Raw genomic sequence first — 19,527 nt, 5'->3', positions numbered from 1 at the left:
GTGTAACTAAAGGATTATGCAAGCAGCTTCTACAAGCAAATAGATTTCTCCCTACTTCAGAGGAAACTGCTAGTTATGCAGCGCCTATCTGTCCGCCAGGCATGCACAAAAACATGTCTCCCCATTTCATTTTTTCACTTGTTTTAACAGCGCTGTTCAGAGGGAGACGGAGAGAAGAGAGAAGAATGAGAAACAGGAGAATAAACAAAGCAAGCACCGAAACCAGAAGGTCTGTCAACGAATGGGCACGGCCATTCTGTATCATTCAGCTGGTTGTACAGTAAAACGCAAGTGGGCACACCTCTGAATTTTGGTGTGTTATGTTTTAATGGAAGATGGCTGCAAAAACAGGAGGGTGGTTGAACTTCATTTGAACTGGATTTGCATTGATGATTGCATGATTAAATCAGATGATGCCACTACCTAACAAACCAATTAACATACGCCGCTGGATAAACAACGATTGTCCACTTAGCACCTAGGACTAAGCCTTAGCTTACGAGTGTCAGCACTACGGGAACCATGTGACATGAGGCTCTGACTACTTCCTGTATGCAAATATTTCAGAAGGTTTCTTATGTAGTCTAGATCAGTCCAAGCGATGTGATGGCAATTTCTGATTCTCTGCGTGGCCTCCCCACTGTCCCTCAGGGAGATGTGTATTAATTAGCATTGATCTGGAGCAAGAAAACACAGAGCAGATTGGGGCAGGTCCAAGGCTATCACAGATACAGAAGCTTACTTGAAATACAGCACAGAACACATTTACATTTTACATTTTAGGCAGCTACCTGACATCCAGAGCAATGCACAAGCAGTGTAACAATGTCCAGGTAGAAACATCTATTCAGATACTCTCCAGTCGAGTATAAACTCTACCACCATGTTGACTTATTTGCTTTACAAATGGAGAATGTTTTTGACTGTCAAATATTACAGCTTCGATTAGTTATCAATAAGTGGCGACATCAAGATATTAGTATCAAACTTGTTGTCTCCCTCAGGTATTTCTCAGTGCTTTGTTTCTAAAATACCGTACATTACTCAGGGTCATAATGCTGATCTAGGCTCCCTCACCTGGATCCTTTTGACCATTTTTCTTCTGTAATGTCCAGAAAGCCATTATGTAAATGTTTCTAGATCAGCAGTCCTAATCGTAGACCCGAGATGCATTCCCTCTCTTCTTGCTGAGCAGGCAAGGCCTCTTTGAGCCATTAGGCTCCAAGCAGCTGTGAATGCCTTGTAATGCGCACGGCAGTGTATCATTGGAGTCTGAGAGAGGGCTGCTAATATCTAATACAGATTTTAAAAACAGGGGTCCAACAGATATCTTTGTATGTTCAAATCTCTTCTCTCCCTCACTTGACTATCTGTATCTTTGTCAGTCAGGTCTCTTTAAAATCTGGTCCTCCACATTCAATTTGTGATTTCGATCAAATCCCTTCAAAACTCGTGACACAGCAGTTTTCATTGAACACCTCCCAACTTCTACGATGCAGCTTTAGCGCTGTGATAATCAGCCAGCAACAACAACAGCATTTTATTTTGGAGCCGCCCAGATTTCTTTCAGCATATGTTAAAAACTAAAACCACTCACAACCCTGTAGACACAAGCATCATAAAACAAAAGAAACAGTTCATCCTCAGACTGAATTTAATTATGAGATCAAAACGTGCATTAATTGCAAATTATAATGACCTGATTGCTTTTGATAAATGATTCATCATTTATCAAAGCAAAACTCAAGTAAAAACTACAAACAGTATGTTAAGATCCTCTGCTTTATCTTACCTGAGACAGTCTTAGATGGTTTTATTCTGTTGGTTGGATGAAACAATATTTTTAAATCATCATTTTGGGCTTTGGAGCTGTAAATGACTCAAGCAATTTATTGATTTAGAAAATTAATTCCCAGATTTGACAATTAAATCAATACTTAAATATGAAAAACAAAACCAGAAAACTAGAATCAAGCCATATTTTTTTTAGCCACACTAGTTGGGAAAACATCAACTTTATGTTGGCAAACAATGTGCAAAGTTCCTTCCCAGGAAACATGACTGTTGTGGCTTTTGATTTGGCTGCTTGGCTGCTTAATATTATCTCACCCAACTGCAGAAAAGTCCAAGAAGAATCTCATCTACACCAACGTTTCCATCGTGTAGAGAAACAGAGGAGAGGAGAGGAGAGGAGAGGAGAGGAGAGGAGAGGAGAGGAGAGGAGAGGAGAGGAGAAGAGAGGAGACTTTGGTTGCGAGAAACAGACAACAATTACACTTGCCCTAGGAGGCCGAGGGAACCTGACCACGTTGCTATGGAAACTCAAGTACAGCAGAAAGTAACACGAAAATCAATTCAGATTGAGCTTATCTCCCCCTCTCTCCTTCCCTTCTCATTTCACAAGGGCTACAAAGCATGCTTCCACTCTGAATCACATTTTTAACACTTGCCGGGCTGATGCAGCACTAATCAGAACAAACACAATGATTGTGCTTTTCATTCCCCTTAAATGACAAATGTGGATTATAGTATGCAGAAAAATACGTCTTCAAATGGCCACCCCTGAAATGGTCTAGAAGAAAGATGCAGGCATGAATGTGCTTCGACACAACACAAATCACCCTCTGTCTCGGGCACACCATTCATTCTTGCTCTTTCTTTCCTTTCTCTCCATCCTCTTCAGTCGCTCCCTCAGAGGGGCAACAGCAGCTGTATGCAGGTGATAAGCGAGTGCAGCGATGGGCGCTAGGCTCTGATTGGCTGCCTCAACTCCTACGCTGATGTGAAGATTGCAGGCTGCGTCTGTCAAAAGGCCACTCTGCTCATGGTTGTCACCTCGTGACGTCACTGCCGCAAATGACAGTTTGACTGGCCACACTCACAGCGCAAAGCCTGAGATTTAAATCACTCCACTGTTAATGTTTCTGCACGACGCTTCCGCTCAGATTTAAGAACCTATTATCGAAACGGTGCCCGGCATATCTCTGAATTATGAATTCATTGTAATAACATCATAAAGGCATAATCATAAATGTCGAAAATAAATAGCCCACACAAAGACACGCAGCTCTGATCCTGGAACAGACAGCGAGGTTATGGCAGGAACTGACGGCCTATCGCCCATTCAGTCCCCCCTTGTTTTCACCACAGCCACTTAGCAGCAGTCTGCAGGGAGTTTGGGTGTTTGGATCTTAGTTGTTGGCTGTGCGATGGCAAGGTGAGGTCAAGTATACTCAGTGTGTGTGATTGTCTGTGTTTGTCTGAGTGTGTTCTCAAGGCTCACGCCAAAGTAGAGGCGAGAGGAAAGAAAACGAGCCTTGAAGAAAAATAATGACGCCTGATGCCTCATACATCAAGAAAAAGATGGAGGGTCACCTTGCAGGGAAGTCGGCCGGTCATCTGCTCGTGAGGGATTCAATCTGGAGAACGATTTGTCGAAATCGCATGTGAAGTCAACGAAAACTGATATGGTACAGTGAAACTGTGCAGCCATTTAACATTTTAAGCATTTAGGGTTTAACATACAAAAGATGGCTAGCCTGTGCTCTTGAGAGAAAATGTGCAGATTATATTTCATTGTCTTGTACTAAAAGTGCTGCTGCCACCAACAAGAACAACAGATAAGGTCATAATGATCTGATGGACTAATGAGCATCACCTAAGTACAGTATGTAGTAATAATAAAAATGATAAAAACAATAAGAACAACATATTTTTCTCGGGTAACAAAATTTTTTTATAAAAGTAGTTCCAACCAAGAAATCTGATTGGTCAACTGTACATTTAGAGCGTGTTAAAATCAGCATGACATCCTCCTCAAACTTCTATAAATTTAGATTGATGCAGAATATTTCGGAGATAAAAACATGTTGTGAGTTTTGGAAATGATTTGTTCTATCTTTTTTCAATAAATTTTGACTTTTGGATTTTACAATGCTCTGGAGAACTGTTAGCCTGTTGGGTTTGGATCATATCAGCTTTGCCGGTGAGTGGGTGACACGGCGCTACTGTCTTAAAATGTGTCCATGGATTTTTGATTTCAGCAGATATCTTAGTTACAACATTGAGCTAGCAAAGCAGTTCTGTGTTTCTATGGATGAAATCTATTCAGTAAGGCATTAAAACTGACTAGAAATCTTCACTGTTGCTAGGTTGTTACTAAGGGTCGGTCTACTTGCTGGACTGGTAAACATTGCATATTACATAAAGGTCTACTGATATGACTGATTATTTTCCTGTTCTTCGTCCTACCCCATGTATTGCCATGGAAACGGAGATGGCATGAACAAAACCTTTTATATTTTGAGAGCAAATTGCCCCACAATAAGAATACATTTTGAATACATATTTTATGGAGTTGGGAAATTTGTGTATCATCGCATTATTACACTAGACACTTCAGTGTAATGCTTACCGACTGCATCACTGTCCTGCCAATTAATGACGTTAAAGCACACACTCTTGTGTAATATTGTTTAATTAAAAGATTTGATAAAGTTTTTGCTTTTAAAATATTTTGCTCAAATTATAAACTGTAGGCTATTTTTTAGTTGAGAATTAGCAGCCCTAAAGGGTCACTCCAGGAATTTTGTGTGATAGCTTGTGGAGACACACTGGGAAAAATAAATTAGTCGAAATTGATGCAGTATAGATAAATAAAACCTGACTTTTAGTTTGATTATTGACAAACTTCCAAAACACTGGATCCTCATTTTTATTACTCAGATAAATAGCGATCCTGCCAGGTCAGTGCTTATGTCTTCCGGGTCCACTTTTGTTATAAAGCAGGCTGTCTGGTGAAATCTGTAGACACCAAACCCAAGCTGAGGTAACATGGTCATCAGGGTCATTTTCTCAGAGCCAACACATGATACTGGGCTCTATATCTCTGTTCCTAGTAAACTTCCCAGTAGACTTGATGAACATGATTTCTGAGACAAATGTAAACGGACCACATTCATGAAGTGCAACAACACTCAATTATATCTCCTCATCTGATTGGTGTCCAGCAGGTGATCCAAAACCATGATCAAGTCTAATCAGTGTTACGGCAGCCCAGTGTGGGGCCCTGGGCTCCGAGGCTTTGTGCGAAAGTTTAAAGAGGCTCAATGTGATTTACTGTATTTTTCCAGATTTACCACCCTGGGAGCCGAATAAGAGCACGTATTAATCCTTGATTGGATGGGAGACGAGAGAGAGAAAAAATGGAGTTGAAAATCCCTATTAGGTCAGCAGAGTGATTTGAGTTATTAAGTGGCTTTTTTACGCTAATCAGTCACTTTTAAGATGGGATCAGACACTGCTGCATTATAGGATGTGACTGAGCACACCAGTTTGTCTCCATTTACCCCGGCGATTCAGCTGGGAACATATGGACACATTTCTCCATGAACCCCACCACCTGTCACTAACACACGCAGACACATGCATGAACACGGGGTGTTTGCACCTACGCAGCCACAGTCATCTGACAGCCCACATCCAGGAGAGTTTATAAACAGAAATTAATTGCTTGTTCCGGCTGTGATTAGCTCACACCATGCTTATTACTAATCTGTGTTTTGGCCCGGTGCCAGGCCGGTTCTGGCCCAGCTCCAGTCCATTTTCAACAGTGTTGCTCTACAGTAATCCATAAACTCTGGCAAGATGGACCCTTTCCTCTAACTATAACCTCTTATTTCTAACTTTTCTCTGAATCAATGATATCATTAACCTCTTGATATGATTGTTTTATACTATATATAAATGTATAGTCCTGATCTTTACCCTGGTAACGAGCTGATTCCATTACAAACGGTATAAAATCCACAGTAAATTAAAGTAATTAAATTGTATGTAGTCTTGTTGTTCTACACTTCATTGTCCTGCATCATGCAAATTTACAACATCGCCATAAAACAGATTGCTGCACTGTACTCACAGCACACTCTCGCAAATCAGTGCTTATTTAAGCTTCTGTCTTCAGTCCAAGTCAAAAACAAAGAGGCATTCCCCCATAGCCAAATTGCCTATTAAAGATGAGAGCATGTTCAGTCTCCCATTGCGCCCAGCCATCACCACCCTAATCATTCCCTGCCTAAACAGCCTAATGGCTGCCATATTGCTACTGTTTATTAGTAAACACTGATGGAAGAGTGCCCGCCTCAACAGTTGTTGATTTTGTCTATCCGTATGGAGTATCAGCTGGGAATCGCAGCCACCACGCCAAAATGTTGTCTGCTGTTCAGTCTCCCGTCACTAAACAGATTGCTTTATTGTTTTATGTGCAGAGTGATTATGTCAGTAGATGGCTTAATATAACACACAAACTCACTCAGATAAAACATTAAACAAATCAGAGAGATGAGAACGGCCTTTTTCCTTCTATTTCCGCTTCAATGAATTGTTCTACCAATGTGCTAAAATAGAGAATGTGAAATAAAGGAAAATTAAGATTGTGAAAATAACAAGTTGGCTGCTGCATCCAGAAGGATGCTTCGAAGATCACCTTAGGTTTAAGATGCTTTTGGGAAGCCCAGTCCAAGATCGATTTCCCTCCATCTCAGTCTCAGTAACCCTTCTATCGATCCTTATCAAATATGTATCACGTCCTCAAGCCCTCACCGCAGCTAAGATGGAGACTTCAAACAGCTCCAGCTCAAAGAGAAAAGTCAGAGGAGAGCAAGGTTTTCTTTCTTTCCAAATGGCAAACTAATAATAATGTAAAAAATGTGAGCCATACTGTTCAGAAACCACGACTCATTGCAAGAGCTTTCAAATGAAAATGTAACCTCTGCTATTTTAAAAGCTGTAACATCAAAGCTTTCAAAATAACTCCAATGCGATCCAACGGCGAGCTTTACAGGCCGAGGGTTTAATCTTCAACAAAAGGCAACACTGTGCACACAATACATGCACACAAGAAAACCTCACTTCTTGCTAAAAGGGTCTCGTCTCGTCCTCTTCCAATTCCCCAAACTCCCCTTCACACAGCACTCATATGTTGCAAATGCACAAAATGCATCCTTCAGCTCATGTTCCCATAATTCTCTGTGGCAGCAGCGTGATTAATGCACACAACTATTGATTTTTTTTTTCTTTGCTCCTTTTCTTTTCATTTCTTTCAGGAGAGCACCTCCCAGCCCCCCAACCCCTCAACCCCAAACACTTCCTACTTGACATTATCCCAAGTTGCTCACGTGTGCGGATGACGAGTATGCATTGAAAAAGAAAATAAATAACGGTACCTTTACAGCAAGGAGTACTGTACAAACAATAAGCACCCCGTCTCCCTTACAGTTTCCAGGAAGCTGTGTGTGAGTGGACTGGGAAAAGGGGTGCAGTGAAAGACAAGGGTCAGCATTTCACTAACTGCTGATCTGTGTGGGAGGAGGGGGGAGCAAAATGATAGGCTGTGTTGTTTTCATAGGGTTTCACTGCAGGATGGGTGGAGTAGTGTGCAAAATAAAAAAAAACAATCATGCTTCCACCAACACACATTCAGGCACATGTATGTAGAGTCTATTTGTACATGCACACGTTCATTTTAATATGTAGATCTTCCAACAAATTGATATGTGGGTACATGCCGGGATCACACACTCCTGCTTGAGCCATGACCCATTTTCCAGCCTCTGGACAACAAGATCAACAAACCATGTTTGTGTGAGATGGAGAAACAGAAATCTGAGAGAGATGAAGAACGAGAGGGCAAGTGAAGGAAGGCTAAAGGAAGAAGGGAGAGGAAAAGATCATGTGGCTAATGTGACGCAGTCTCTTGTTTACCAAAGAAAAAGCCTCACCCACATGCCTCTCCACCTTTCAAATATCCTCCTTCTCTTTCTCTTGTTTCCCCAACTCACTTCTCACTTCCTCTCCTCTAATCTGCCCTCTCCTTTCTCTACATTTCATTGCATCTCCCTTCCTCGCGAGCTCATTTCTACCACTCTGCCCTCCTTTCAAGGTTGGCCTGACTTTGGGCGTGTTGAATTTACAGCCCCATCTCTGCCTGCCTCTCAGTGCCCTCACTGTCAATCTCAGTGAAAAATGGAGGCGGTGGCACATCGCTGGCATGATAAATTCCTGCTGAGCAGCGATCCTGTAAACCAAACACCTACAGTAGCCTATTTGAAGACATCCTTTAACATTTCCGTGACTGGGCCAGTGGCTGGTTAAGACCAGGGATTCTGTTAGCGAGCAAACTGTTTAATTAGCCTCTATAAGCACTCACAGGCGCCCATGAGAGACGAGTGAGCAGAATGTAAGAGCAAAGAAGGAGGGAGCCGACAAAAATGTAACTGGAAATTTTTTTTTTCACTGATGCCGTGAGTATTGGGTGGACTTATTTGCATAAAGCAAATAAAAAAAAAAACAGCATTTTCCACGCAGGAAGAAATTGACTGGGGCACTGTGCCAAGCAGGTTATGCAATGAGATGAGATGAAAAAGAGAGAGAAGTCCGATAGTCAAGGCCAGCGGAGGAGGATGGAGAGGACTGAGCAGAGAAGAGAAGAGAAGAGAAGAGAAGAGAAGAGAAGAGAAGAGAAGAGAAGAGAAGAGAAGAGAAGAGAAGAGAAGAGAAGAGAAGAGAAGAGAAGAGAAGAGAAGAGAAGAGAAGAGAAGAGAAGAGAAGAGAAAATAAAGCAGAAGGAAAAAGAAGAAGTGGATTATATTTTTCCCAAATCCAACAGTCAAACATAAATACTGTCAACATCTGATATTATCACTATAATACAACATATTATGCACAATATAAAAACACAAAACTCTCCTGTCTTCAAATTGTATGCATGGCCAGTTGCAGGTGACTGATATGGACACAATCCAGTATCAAAAATCAAAATATGTTTTATTTTATAATTATTTATGATGAATATATACTGTATAATATATCATAATATGCTACTTTATATGACAAAAAAACAACTTGTTAAAACATGCAGACATGGTGTTGTTTTGGGCTAATCAAAGTAAATATCAACCAAAGTTTGGATACAAAAAATATTTACATTCTTCAATTCTAAAATGTATTAAAGCTGTGAGGTTAAAATCTCAGATGACAGAATTTTTTTTATGATACATACGGTACATATATTTACCAACATAGGAGAAAAAACAAGTAAGAAATCGTCACATGCAATTTATGGAATTGCAAGATGGCGGCAAATCCAGGAAGTAGCGATGGTTTATAGAGTCATACCTTTCCTTCAGACAGGCACTAAGCCTATGTCTTAATACACAATAAAGTTCCTTCCTGTCTTTCATCTCTACCCTAATCTCCGGCCTGAAAAGATGAAAGGCCTGCATGTTTGTTCCAAGGAAGAAACCCTGTCTCCCCACGACGGAGACGACCTCTCAAAACCAACTCTACTTTTCTTCTAGTACCTTTCTTCTCCCCATCCCACCTCACTTCTCTTCACCTTTCCCCTCTTTTCCTGCTCTTTCCAGGGGCGTTATGCAGGTTGTCTATCTGGCTTACACTTCCTTATCTGTAGCTGCGTCAGGCTTCCCCCAGGATTAGTGATTGAATGATGATACAGGTGTAGTGTTCCCTTACCCGAGGTGCAGCTAGCATTCGGCCAGATGTCTTGTTTTATGAAATGAACCATCACCACCATATAATCAAAAATCAATTTTGATTCGTGGATAAATCATTTATTATCTATAACAAAATACCAGTCACATGGTCCCAGGGTGACACCTTAAAATGTCTTGTTTTGTTGGACCAACAGTTAAAAACACAATGATATTTAGCTTTGACTCAGAAAAACAGAAACCACGTGAAATGGTAGAGCCAGAGATTTTTTTGGGCAAAAAAATAAATGACAGTTAGATATAAAAAATACTGCAGCCAACTATCAAGTAATTACTTTTCTTGGGACAGTTAGTAATTTGACATTAAAATGAAATATAAGAAGAATGTTTCATTGGGAAAGCCGTCCACATTTAATAAAACACATTATGACTTGTTTTCAATGACCAAAGTCTTACAGTTTATTAATCTAAAACAAAGGGTGTATATTTACTTAATCTAAATTCTTGTCATATGTCAACATGATAAACAGGAAAATATACAGTCTTAATACTGCCTCAAAATCTAACTTTCTGAATTGTCCATAATCTATTTTGATTAGACTGCTATTAGACTGCTGTCACGGTTTGCAGGGTGCCTACACTTGCAGAACAAAAGTAAAAGGGACACAAATGTTGAAATATGCATATGAAGCTCTGACAGCTGCATTGTGTGTAACATTATTTTGACTCCAAACTAATGTTCCTTCTATATCTACAACAAAAGTTAGCAAGAATTAATTAAGAGATGCAGGTACAGAGAAAAGTAATTATGAGAGCTGATAGATTACAACTTATACTGAGCATCAGAAGGATTCGAGCAGGCAAAATGTTGCTGCAAGTAGACACAAAATGTATGCTCAAATTGCACAACATACAACTGCGTGCATCTTAAAGGAGAGAACAAGGTCTCTGCGACAACATGTTGTTTGCAGCTCATTCAATATCTAAGCAATGGTTTCGCTAAAGCTCTTGTCTGCAACCAAGGCCGCCCGGATCATTACTCTGCCTCGTATCATGAATGATGAGAGACAAAAGGTAGGTAGATGGAAAACACAAAAACACACACCATCCCAGCTCCCCTTTTCAAAAGCCCGACCACTTGACATGCAAACACATACGGTCATGTAAGAAGATGCAACCGCACAGACATGAACGCATGAACTCTGGTACACAAAGGTGTATGTGACAACACTAACACACACACACGCATTCAAATAAAGGTCTACCGTATAAAATCGTGGCAGGACCACAGTAGGACGTGGATCAACTCCTCCCCCTCTCCGCTCTACTTTCGTTCTCTTTTTTTTTTTTTGTCTCTTTCATCTCTCTATTAGCTCTGTCAATTGTTTATCAAAAGCAGCGAGGAGGCGATCGGAGCCGGGCATTTGAAAGCTTGAGCTGCGAGATGCATTTTAAAATTCATGACGGGTTAATGGTATGTTAGTGGCAACATTAGGACCCGGTAAGCTTGCATCGTGCTCATTCACATTGAAAACAGGCCGCTTCAAATGACTACTAAGCAGTCCTCATTCTGAAAGGTAATTCATATTGTAATTAACTTTTCAATCACAGCTGATTAATTAAGACAGGCCCTAGTCTGTAATTATGCATCTATTTTGGGCCCTGAGTGTGAATCACTGGATATCGAAAGATTTCCGGAGCTGTGTTTTAAGCCTGTTTTCTCTCTGAGTTGGTGAGTTCTTAAAAAGCACATTTTACACGTTGTCACGTAATCAGTGGTGATCAAAGGGTTTGATGTTTTAGGGTGTCTAAGATGTGGGTGTTCATTAACATTTGCTCAATAAGTAAGTGACATCGTTTGTCTGTAATTCCTGGTGTTTTGGGTCTCTACTCTGAGAAATATCTCAAGACTCACCTGTTTTTTCTTCTCATTCTGATGCACAATGCAAGGGTAGAGAAGTGTTCTTGATGTTACCATTTCCAACAAAAACCTGAGCTTAATAATTCAGTGCGGCTGTGGGATAGCTTTATTTTGTGTCCACTGAGACCGAGTCTTCTTTTAAGAAAAACTGGAAAAAAGAAAGAAAACTAGGCTGGGCCAAGCTGCATCCAGATGCCATTGTCAAGCCTCGCTGGTAACCTTATGGTGTCTCTCTCTCTCGCTCTCTCTCGCTCTTTGCTCATGCACAAACACGAGCACACACACACACACAAATACACAGTCCTCCTTCTTACCCTCGCTCTTAGAGTAAACATACCCTCTCCATAACAGTGCGAGGTGAATCCACTCATGCATCAGAATCTACCATCAAATATTTATCACCGAGCAGCAGTGATTTTGACCGTGCGCTCATGCTTTTGACAGCACTCGCCTGCTGCAATACTTATTGGAGTAAACACGGACAATCCAATATCATTGTTCTTTTGAACGCTCGCGAAAAAACTCAAAAGAACAACGAGCACACAATATAATCCATCAAAACTTCACTGCATATTCTATAGGCTGCTGGAGAAAAGAAAAGACGTCACTGCAGAAAGTACAATAAGACATGACTTATAGGAAATAATTGCCAAAGATTGGCTTCAATATAAAGATATGGCACATATACGCATCACAGTCCACATATGAATTCATGTTGTTACTGTATTTCCTGATTCAGGCCAAAAGAATTTTGTTTTAGACAATGTAATACAGGAGATACTGCATGTTACAACATGTTATCCTCATAGTGGTCACTTTTTTTCCGCCACAGTTGACATAAACATCATCTCTGAGCCTTGTCTACATGATTCATTTCATTTGCAGAACGTAATCATATCTACATGCTGCATATTTGCTCGCTCACCGTGACATTAGGCAATGTCTTCAACCAGCAGCTCGGAGCAAGTAACTGGAGTAACCTCGAGTAAATAAGTCGCTGGCATGGATCAGAAGACACATCTTCATGCTTGAGCAGACACATTTAAAATGCCACCAAAACACCGTCCCAGATTCTGCCCTCAGTCAAATGACATCAAGTGCTCACTTACAGGTCCCTGAACGCCCCAGTATGAAGCAAAATCAGCCAGCGGGAAGAACATGGAGCAATCAAAGTGATAAGCATCCCATTTAGCTTGAGTAAAAACTCAACCCGCAGAACCTTCTGGTGTCTTGTGTTATCATACTGTGCCACTGGACTCAAACAAGGAGGGTAACTAGGTCAATGGTATGTAATGCTATGTAAACTGCTTCACTTTACCCCTTGCTGCCCTCAAAATGGAGTTGGCTGAGGTTGAGTGTGTACAGGAGAGAGAATCTCTGTGATTCAATGTGACAGTTATCAACATCCTCTGGCCAGTGAGGGGACAGAGCTAGGCAGAGCTGCAGAGCACCAGTAATGGCCGACTATGACAGTAAACAGGTAAGAAGATGACTCACGGTTAAACAGGACAGAGTGTCCAAAGAGCACAAGGAAGAGTAAATCGAACTAAAAGCTCTGTATTAAAGTCTGTATGCAAAGTGCTGAAGTGTTACTTACCTGAGCTGAGTGAAACGGTGTCTTTCTCCCATGATACCACGGTGACGTAGGCCTCCACAGAAGCAGGGATAATGCACTTGAAGACAGCTACACTGCCTCTCATGGCCTTTTGGTCGGCCACTCGGACTGTGTAGGGTTCCCGGGAAACTATTGACGAAGAAAAAACAAAACAAATACATGACAGGTCTTATTTCTATCACGTTATTGTGTACTTTTTTTCAAAGGACTGAGTCTCCAGACTGGAGCATATGATCACAATCTAATCTAGGAACATCTAAGCTACAGCACCGGGGGCAGAGACAGTCGACTCTATTATCAGAAATCGAATACAGTATTGCAAAATGGGAGGAGCCAATGGTTCCAACTGATGAGCCAATTTCAATCTTTTCTTTAAATAGCATCTATGTAATATAGTGTAATGTGACAATCAAATTGGTCAATGTTATGAGCCTAACATGGGAGGTTTGTCTAAACGACAACACCCATGAGCCTGGGCCTTGGATGCCATGGAGAGAGTCAGAGGGGTGAAGTTAACAAAACATGGTGCTGCTGTTACTAAATAATTCTAAAATTGAAAAAAAATACAAAAATAAATTGATTTAAGTTGTGGATTGTATTATTTTTTTATCTTTGGCTTTCATCTGCCAACAGTGGCACGCAGAATTTTAAGCTTAGCAAAAGGATGTACCTTCCTGAAAATTACCAGAGGATTCACAGCTAATGTCACTCTCAAATAATTATTTATACGCAGACCTAAACCTTTGACTTCTCATCAAAGAACCACATGTTTTTTTTTTAACAGATTTGTTGATCTTTTGTTCTGCTGATTCACCTGGGAGACATCCCTGCCGATCCAAGCCGCAGACAAGCTGAGTCAGGTAAAATTGTGTCAAAAAATTAAGGGCAATTTTAATTACTTGGTGTACAACTAAATATTATACTGGACAAACAATATATTAATCGAGCTAATGCCGATTACATTATGGTTCATGAAAATCATTTGATAAGCTTTTAATAGTTAGAGGTGAAAAACTTTCAACTTTTATGCCAACATGGACAAGAAGACTTGAAAACATGCTGAAGAAACCTGAGATATACTGTAAATGAAAGCTCCATAAAAGCTACTGAGTGAATCTTGAGGTCTACATTAGCATTATTTTTTAACATACTTGCTCTTACAAAGGTCAGATGATCTTTGCAATCATTTATCTGGTGCAAGATATCAATTTGTCAAATTCTTTAAATCATTTGTACTATTTATTTATACTTTCAAATTAATCAATCTCTACCAAACTTCACCACAAAAGTCATAACGATGAGTCCTGTCCAGTGTTGTGATTTAGTGCAACTTTGTCTCGCATGTCTTCTCCACTTGCAGCTCATGTTCATCTTTTTTGCTCACCACCTCCATCACAACATGTACTCCATCTGAACCTCAGCTGCACACTCACCAGCTTTGATGTGGACATCCTGACTCCTGATCTTGCCAGAAGGGTTCTCGGCAGTGCAGTAGTATGTGTTGTCGTGGATCAGCTTGCTAAAGCTGGATGGCAGGAAGTTGAAGATCTGGAGGGTTCCATTGGGGTGGACGTGGCGGATGCCGGGGACATCGTAGATCTCCTCGCCGGTAGCCAGATACCACCTCAGAGAGGCGGGCGGCGCACCCCCGGCGGGACAGGGCACCGAGGTCCCTGTGGTGCTGGCAAATACTACCTCTTGCAGAGATGCATTGACAAAGTATAAGCTGGAATGTAGGTCCTCACTGAAAACTGCAAAAGAGAAAAGACAGGATGTTTGTTATTACAACCGTTTATATTCACTATTACGCTCTAGGGTTTCTGTGGTATGTATTTCTTTGGTTATAGGTCACTTTTTTAACTCTATTTTCAAGTCAGTAAAATTTAAGTTCTCAATTCGCATCCAAACCAGAGACCTTGAAATAATGAAAAACTTTGTTTTTGCAAAAGATGTACTTTTTATTCTTTATATTTTAATTATTTGGCATTCAAGTATGGAACTATTAAGTTAAAATTAGAAAGCTGAAATTAGTATTCTTAAAAAGTCGCTCAATGTAAGTGCTTCTACTCATAGATGATTATCACTCATTTTGGATTCATCAATGTATTCCCATCTCTGGGATCTTGGGAACATTAAATTAACATAGACTACCATCAATTATGAAATAAGGTCAGTTGCCTTGATCATGTTCAAGCTTCCATTTAAGCCAGCATCACAGTGTGAGAGAATGACATTAAATGCAGTTTGTGTGGGAGCATCCTCTCGAGGAGAGGAGAGTAATAAATGTCAATGTTGGACCAATTAGCTGCACAGAAATCTACAGCTGTTTGATTTCGGAGTGAAGAGGCCGATGCAGATGTTTGTAATCTGACGTTCAGTGTGAGTCAGAGAGTTTGTTTGTATTTCAGGCAGAAATACTTGTATATACAGTATTTGTGTGTGTGTGTATCTCAGCCTGGTGACAAGGCTCTGCATTAAATGGCTTACAGTGGCACTGGCAGCTGGCTTGGACCCTCCCTAGGGAGAAAACATTTTAGCACTTCATAAATTCCTAACAAGGTTTCAAATTGCAGACGTTTCCATCGTTTTCTCTGCTCCAGCAGCTCTAAACCAGCAATGAGACACTCCAGTGGGCTGCTCGTGTACACACGCACATCCACTCGGTGCTCATTTGTTGTTACAGATTAGAAATGCTCATTCCAAATTATGAGCACACTAAAGATCAATACTGCATTTTTTTTCTACAAGAATTGGTTGACATATTGGGAATTTGAACATTTCTGAAATACAACTAACATGTGGACTGTGGGTAGTTTGAAATGACAGCTGGAGAGCAGACATGGCCAGGACTGAAAATTGATATTGAGCCACAAGCATTGTCACAGAAATGCACAGTCCACAAGACAGGTTTACTCTAAATGAGCGAAAACACCTTTGTGTATCATGACATATAACTAAAGCTTAAAAAAAAAAATCTCATTACTGTATTACATATGGGTGGAAATATGCCTATATTCACGTAAGGCATTTCATATTATTGGATAAAGTGCAGTGTTGCAAAGACAAGGAAAGTGTAAGTTGCTTTTGCAGCAATATAGAGGGATACTCACCTTTTAGGCTAATGTCAGCTAGTTTGACTTGATATTATAAGCAGTAACATAAACTAGAAGAAATTTATCAGATTTTTTTAATGCAGTAAATAGCTAACAGTCCAACATTAGCATTAGCATCAAAAGCCGAGCTACGTGACTGATTGGTCTGTCTGTCTGTCTGTCTGTCTGTCTGTCTGTCTGTCTGTCTGTCTATCTATCTATCTATCTATCTATCTATCTATCTATCTATCTATCGATCTCTCTCTCTCTTTCCTTGGACATGCCTTCTGCTTCTGTTTGTTACAAATTTATGAGTTTCAGTCTGTAATAAACAGTTTAAGTGGGTAATTATATATTCACATATTCTGTCTTGTCAACGTGTGAATAATCAATATTTCATAACAGCATTCCCTCACCAATAATTTATCAGAGGTTTTTCCCCCTAAATAGTTTATCAAACCTTTATCCTCGTGTTAATGGCCAAATACATACTCTCTGTCAACCACACACATGGCAGATTGTAGAGATTTCACATAGTTTACTGCATGTGAAAGAATTAAAGAAGTGCAGCATATATGCTTCCAGCTGAGGAATTTTTGTATACACTCCTGTACAGTCTCTCACATCCAAAAGTTTCAGCCAATTTGAATTTTTTTAAATGCAGTGGAATAGTGTGCTGTGTTCTCGATGAGTCTGTGGCACCGGCCAAGATGAAAATAATACATCAAAGTCATATTAAATTCTGATTCATTCTCTTTTTTCCAGCTGGCACAGGGAGTATCAATCTTCTCAGTGCTCTGTTGATAATATGGACCGGAGGTGGGGGTTTGGTGGGTTGGTTGGTGTGTGTGTGTGTGTGTGTGTGTGTGTGTGTGTGTGTGTGTGTGTGTGTGTGTGTGTGTGTGTGTGTGTGTGCGTGCGTGGGGGTCAATACCCCACCTGTTCATGGTTGGTGCTCAAGGTTAGTGAAAAGGAGAAGACACTTTGAATTCACTCGCGTCTATATTTTTCAAACACACCGAATTTATTGATTTACGTCCAGAGGAGATTTTCTTTGTGTGAATTCTGATTTGTTACTGATTATAGTAAAGACTCTTTGTAAATCTGGCTTATGAATGAGTATTGTAATACATCAGTGAAATATACTGTCTGTTAGCACTTTGATGATATCCTCCATGGAGGGGATTTGGGGAAGTAAGTGAAGACAAAGACTGTTTTACAGAAATAATTTGCACAAATTAAAAAAAAAATACAATAATATTTTCCTCATTTAAAAAAAACTTTCCAGAGACAGACATAACTGGCACACATCAAAGTTTCCTACAAATACTCTTTCGGTACTTAGTTAATTGATACTTTGAACATTACTGTGCTACAATAGCAAACGACTTGAGAGAAATATAGATCAAAGAAGTGTGTGGTTGCTTGGAAAGTTTCTATTCTATGCAAGCATCGGAGAAATTGGATTAGGATTTATGCCACGGCTGTTTTGATATTCGTCTATTTCACATACGAAAAGTACGTGAGAGCAACTCAATTTAGACTGGCTGAGTGATAGCGAGATTGATTTAATTAAAAAAAAGAAATGGACTCTGGTGGAAGGGTGCATATCACTGCACTACTCCTTTTCCTAATTGACTAAGCTCAGGAGCCAGACCACAAATGGTCTGATGACGCAGGTATGTCACCCCCTTAGACCTCACAAAGAGCACCATGTCATGCCCCAACAAATGGCCTCAGGGCCTACCCACTTACTACATTGCCCGAGAGAAAATCAGTAATTGGCATAATTTTTCATGAGCTCAACTGTAAAGGTGAAATAAATGACACTGTTCAATAATGCATTATATGCATCTATAATTGACTATGATTTTTTTTTCCCACTGGGATATCTTTAGGGAGAAGGGGAGAAGGAAGAAAGCTGTTTCATCTAAAACCTCGGACATCAGAGGAGCTAGAATGCATCACCTTTTCTTTTTAGGCTATCCGGTTTAAAATGTATGCTCTCATCTTTCTCTTACTGTCAGTTTTGGTTGAGACATTAACTTGTTACATTTGTGTCATGCAGCTGACTTGAAAATTAACAACATCATGGACACTGGGGTCATAAATTTTAATATCTGCCCTTTGTTAACCCACAACCACACTCGCATAGCTAAATTAAGTCCCGAGGTAAGTACCAATTTATCATTGGTATACTGACCAACCGACAAGAAATGACTGCCACAAATGTTCATTATTTATGAAACAATTTCCACAGAAAAAGAAGATCAATATCAGCAGATCAAACAGGACTATATCACTAAAAATAGGTGTGATGGTGTTATGCAAAAATGACATATTACTATCTTTTAAATTGATAGACAGACACAGAGCAATATTATCATTCATATCATAAATTTTGGGGGTGCTTGTGCAGCCCAGTATCACACCAAAATGTGTAATCATTCCAGTAGAGGATAACATGTCAGTGTCACAGTTTGGCTCACCCAGTCGTGAAAAGTCCACGCATGTATGACCAGCCTGTACAAAGTCCACATAGGGAGGGAGTCAAGGGCAGTTGGATGGAGCAAACTCAATACTTTCATCAAGATGACCATTGTTCAAGCCAGTAAGAAAGCAAAAAGTCAACCTGATTTTTTTTATAAGTAATGAAGTCACTTCCAAAACATAACATACATTATATAAATTATATTATGTACGTAACGTTATATACATACAATGACTACTTATCTTAACCCCAAAAATGATCCTTTCCTAACCAAGTGCCTAAATGTAGCCAAATTGCAACCGTGTCACATTTAATTGAAACCCTGACCTTTTCCAAAGATTTAACCACGTAGTTTTTGGTCCCCAAACATAAAACACCATGTGTGTTACACGCTTAGACGTGATACTTGGTGTGTTTGTGGTCGCCTTTTAGCTCTGTTTTGGTCTCCACCAACTCCTGAGTGGAATATCTGGCTCTTCAGTCACTAAATGCTTCAACATGTTCAACAGCTCATTGTTCAGTTAATCCTCCACAACTGAAAACAACACTGATAAGAGGGGAAAGAGTTCATTGAAACACTAAAGTCTGAAACAGTGAGTTAAGACACAAAGTGGTCTATAGGGGTCAGGGGAACTGCAGAATTAGGTGACCATTTTTTGTGATTTCATCTCACAGATACATTAATATTCATCAGTGCAGCATTTAGTATTTTGTTAAAAAAGTATCATATAATTTTTATGTTTCTACATCCAGAAAATTTCTGTTACCACAACAGCTTTGATGATTGTGTATGCTACATATTTGTGCAGTGATGCACATCCAATATTCAGGGTTGACTAGTTCAAGAACATTTGGGAAAGGCATTCCTTGCTTAATGGCACTTTGACATCTGCTGT

The 19,527-nt window shown here is 40.0% G+C and overlaps 1 protein-coding gene across 2 annotated transcripts in view; it reads right to left on the bottom strand.

The window, feature by feature from the left end:
* dscamb (Down syndrome cell adhesion molecule b) overlaps positions 1–19,527 on the bottom strand; it is a 116,475-nt gene that overhangs the window by 84,533 nt on the left and 12,415 nt on the right. For both annotated transcript variants that reach the window (XM_069147609.1, XM_069147611.1), the window contains exons 2-3: positions 14,482–14,799; positions 13,031–13,177 (exon numbers count right to left, since the gene is read on the bottom strand). In XM_069147609.1, coding sequence (XP_069003710.1) covers positions 13,031–13,177; positions 14,482–14,799 — 465 coding nt within the window. The remainder of the gene's footprint in view (positions 1–13,030; positions 13,178–14,481; positions 14,800–19,527) is intronic.

Source organism: Embiotoca jacksoni, unplaced genomic scaffold (assembly GCF_022577435.1).
Source record: "Embiotoca jacksoni isolate LCO1_2020_lvr unplaced genomic scaffold, fEmbJac1.0.p SCAF_14, whole genome shotgun sequence".
Taxonomy (NCBI): Eukaryota; Metazoa; Chordata; class Actinopteri; family Embiotocidae; genus Embiotoca; species Embiotoca jacksoni.
This window is presented reverse-complemented; position numbering and strand designations above follow the sequence as displayed.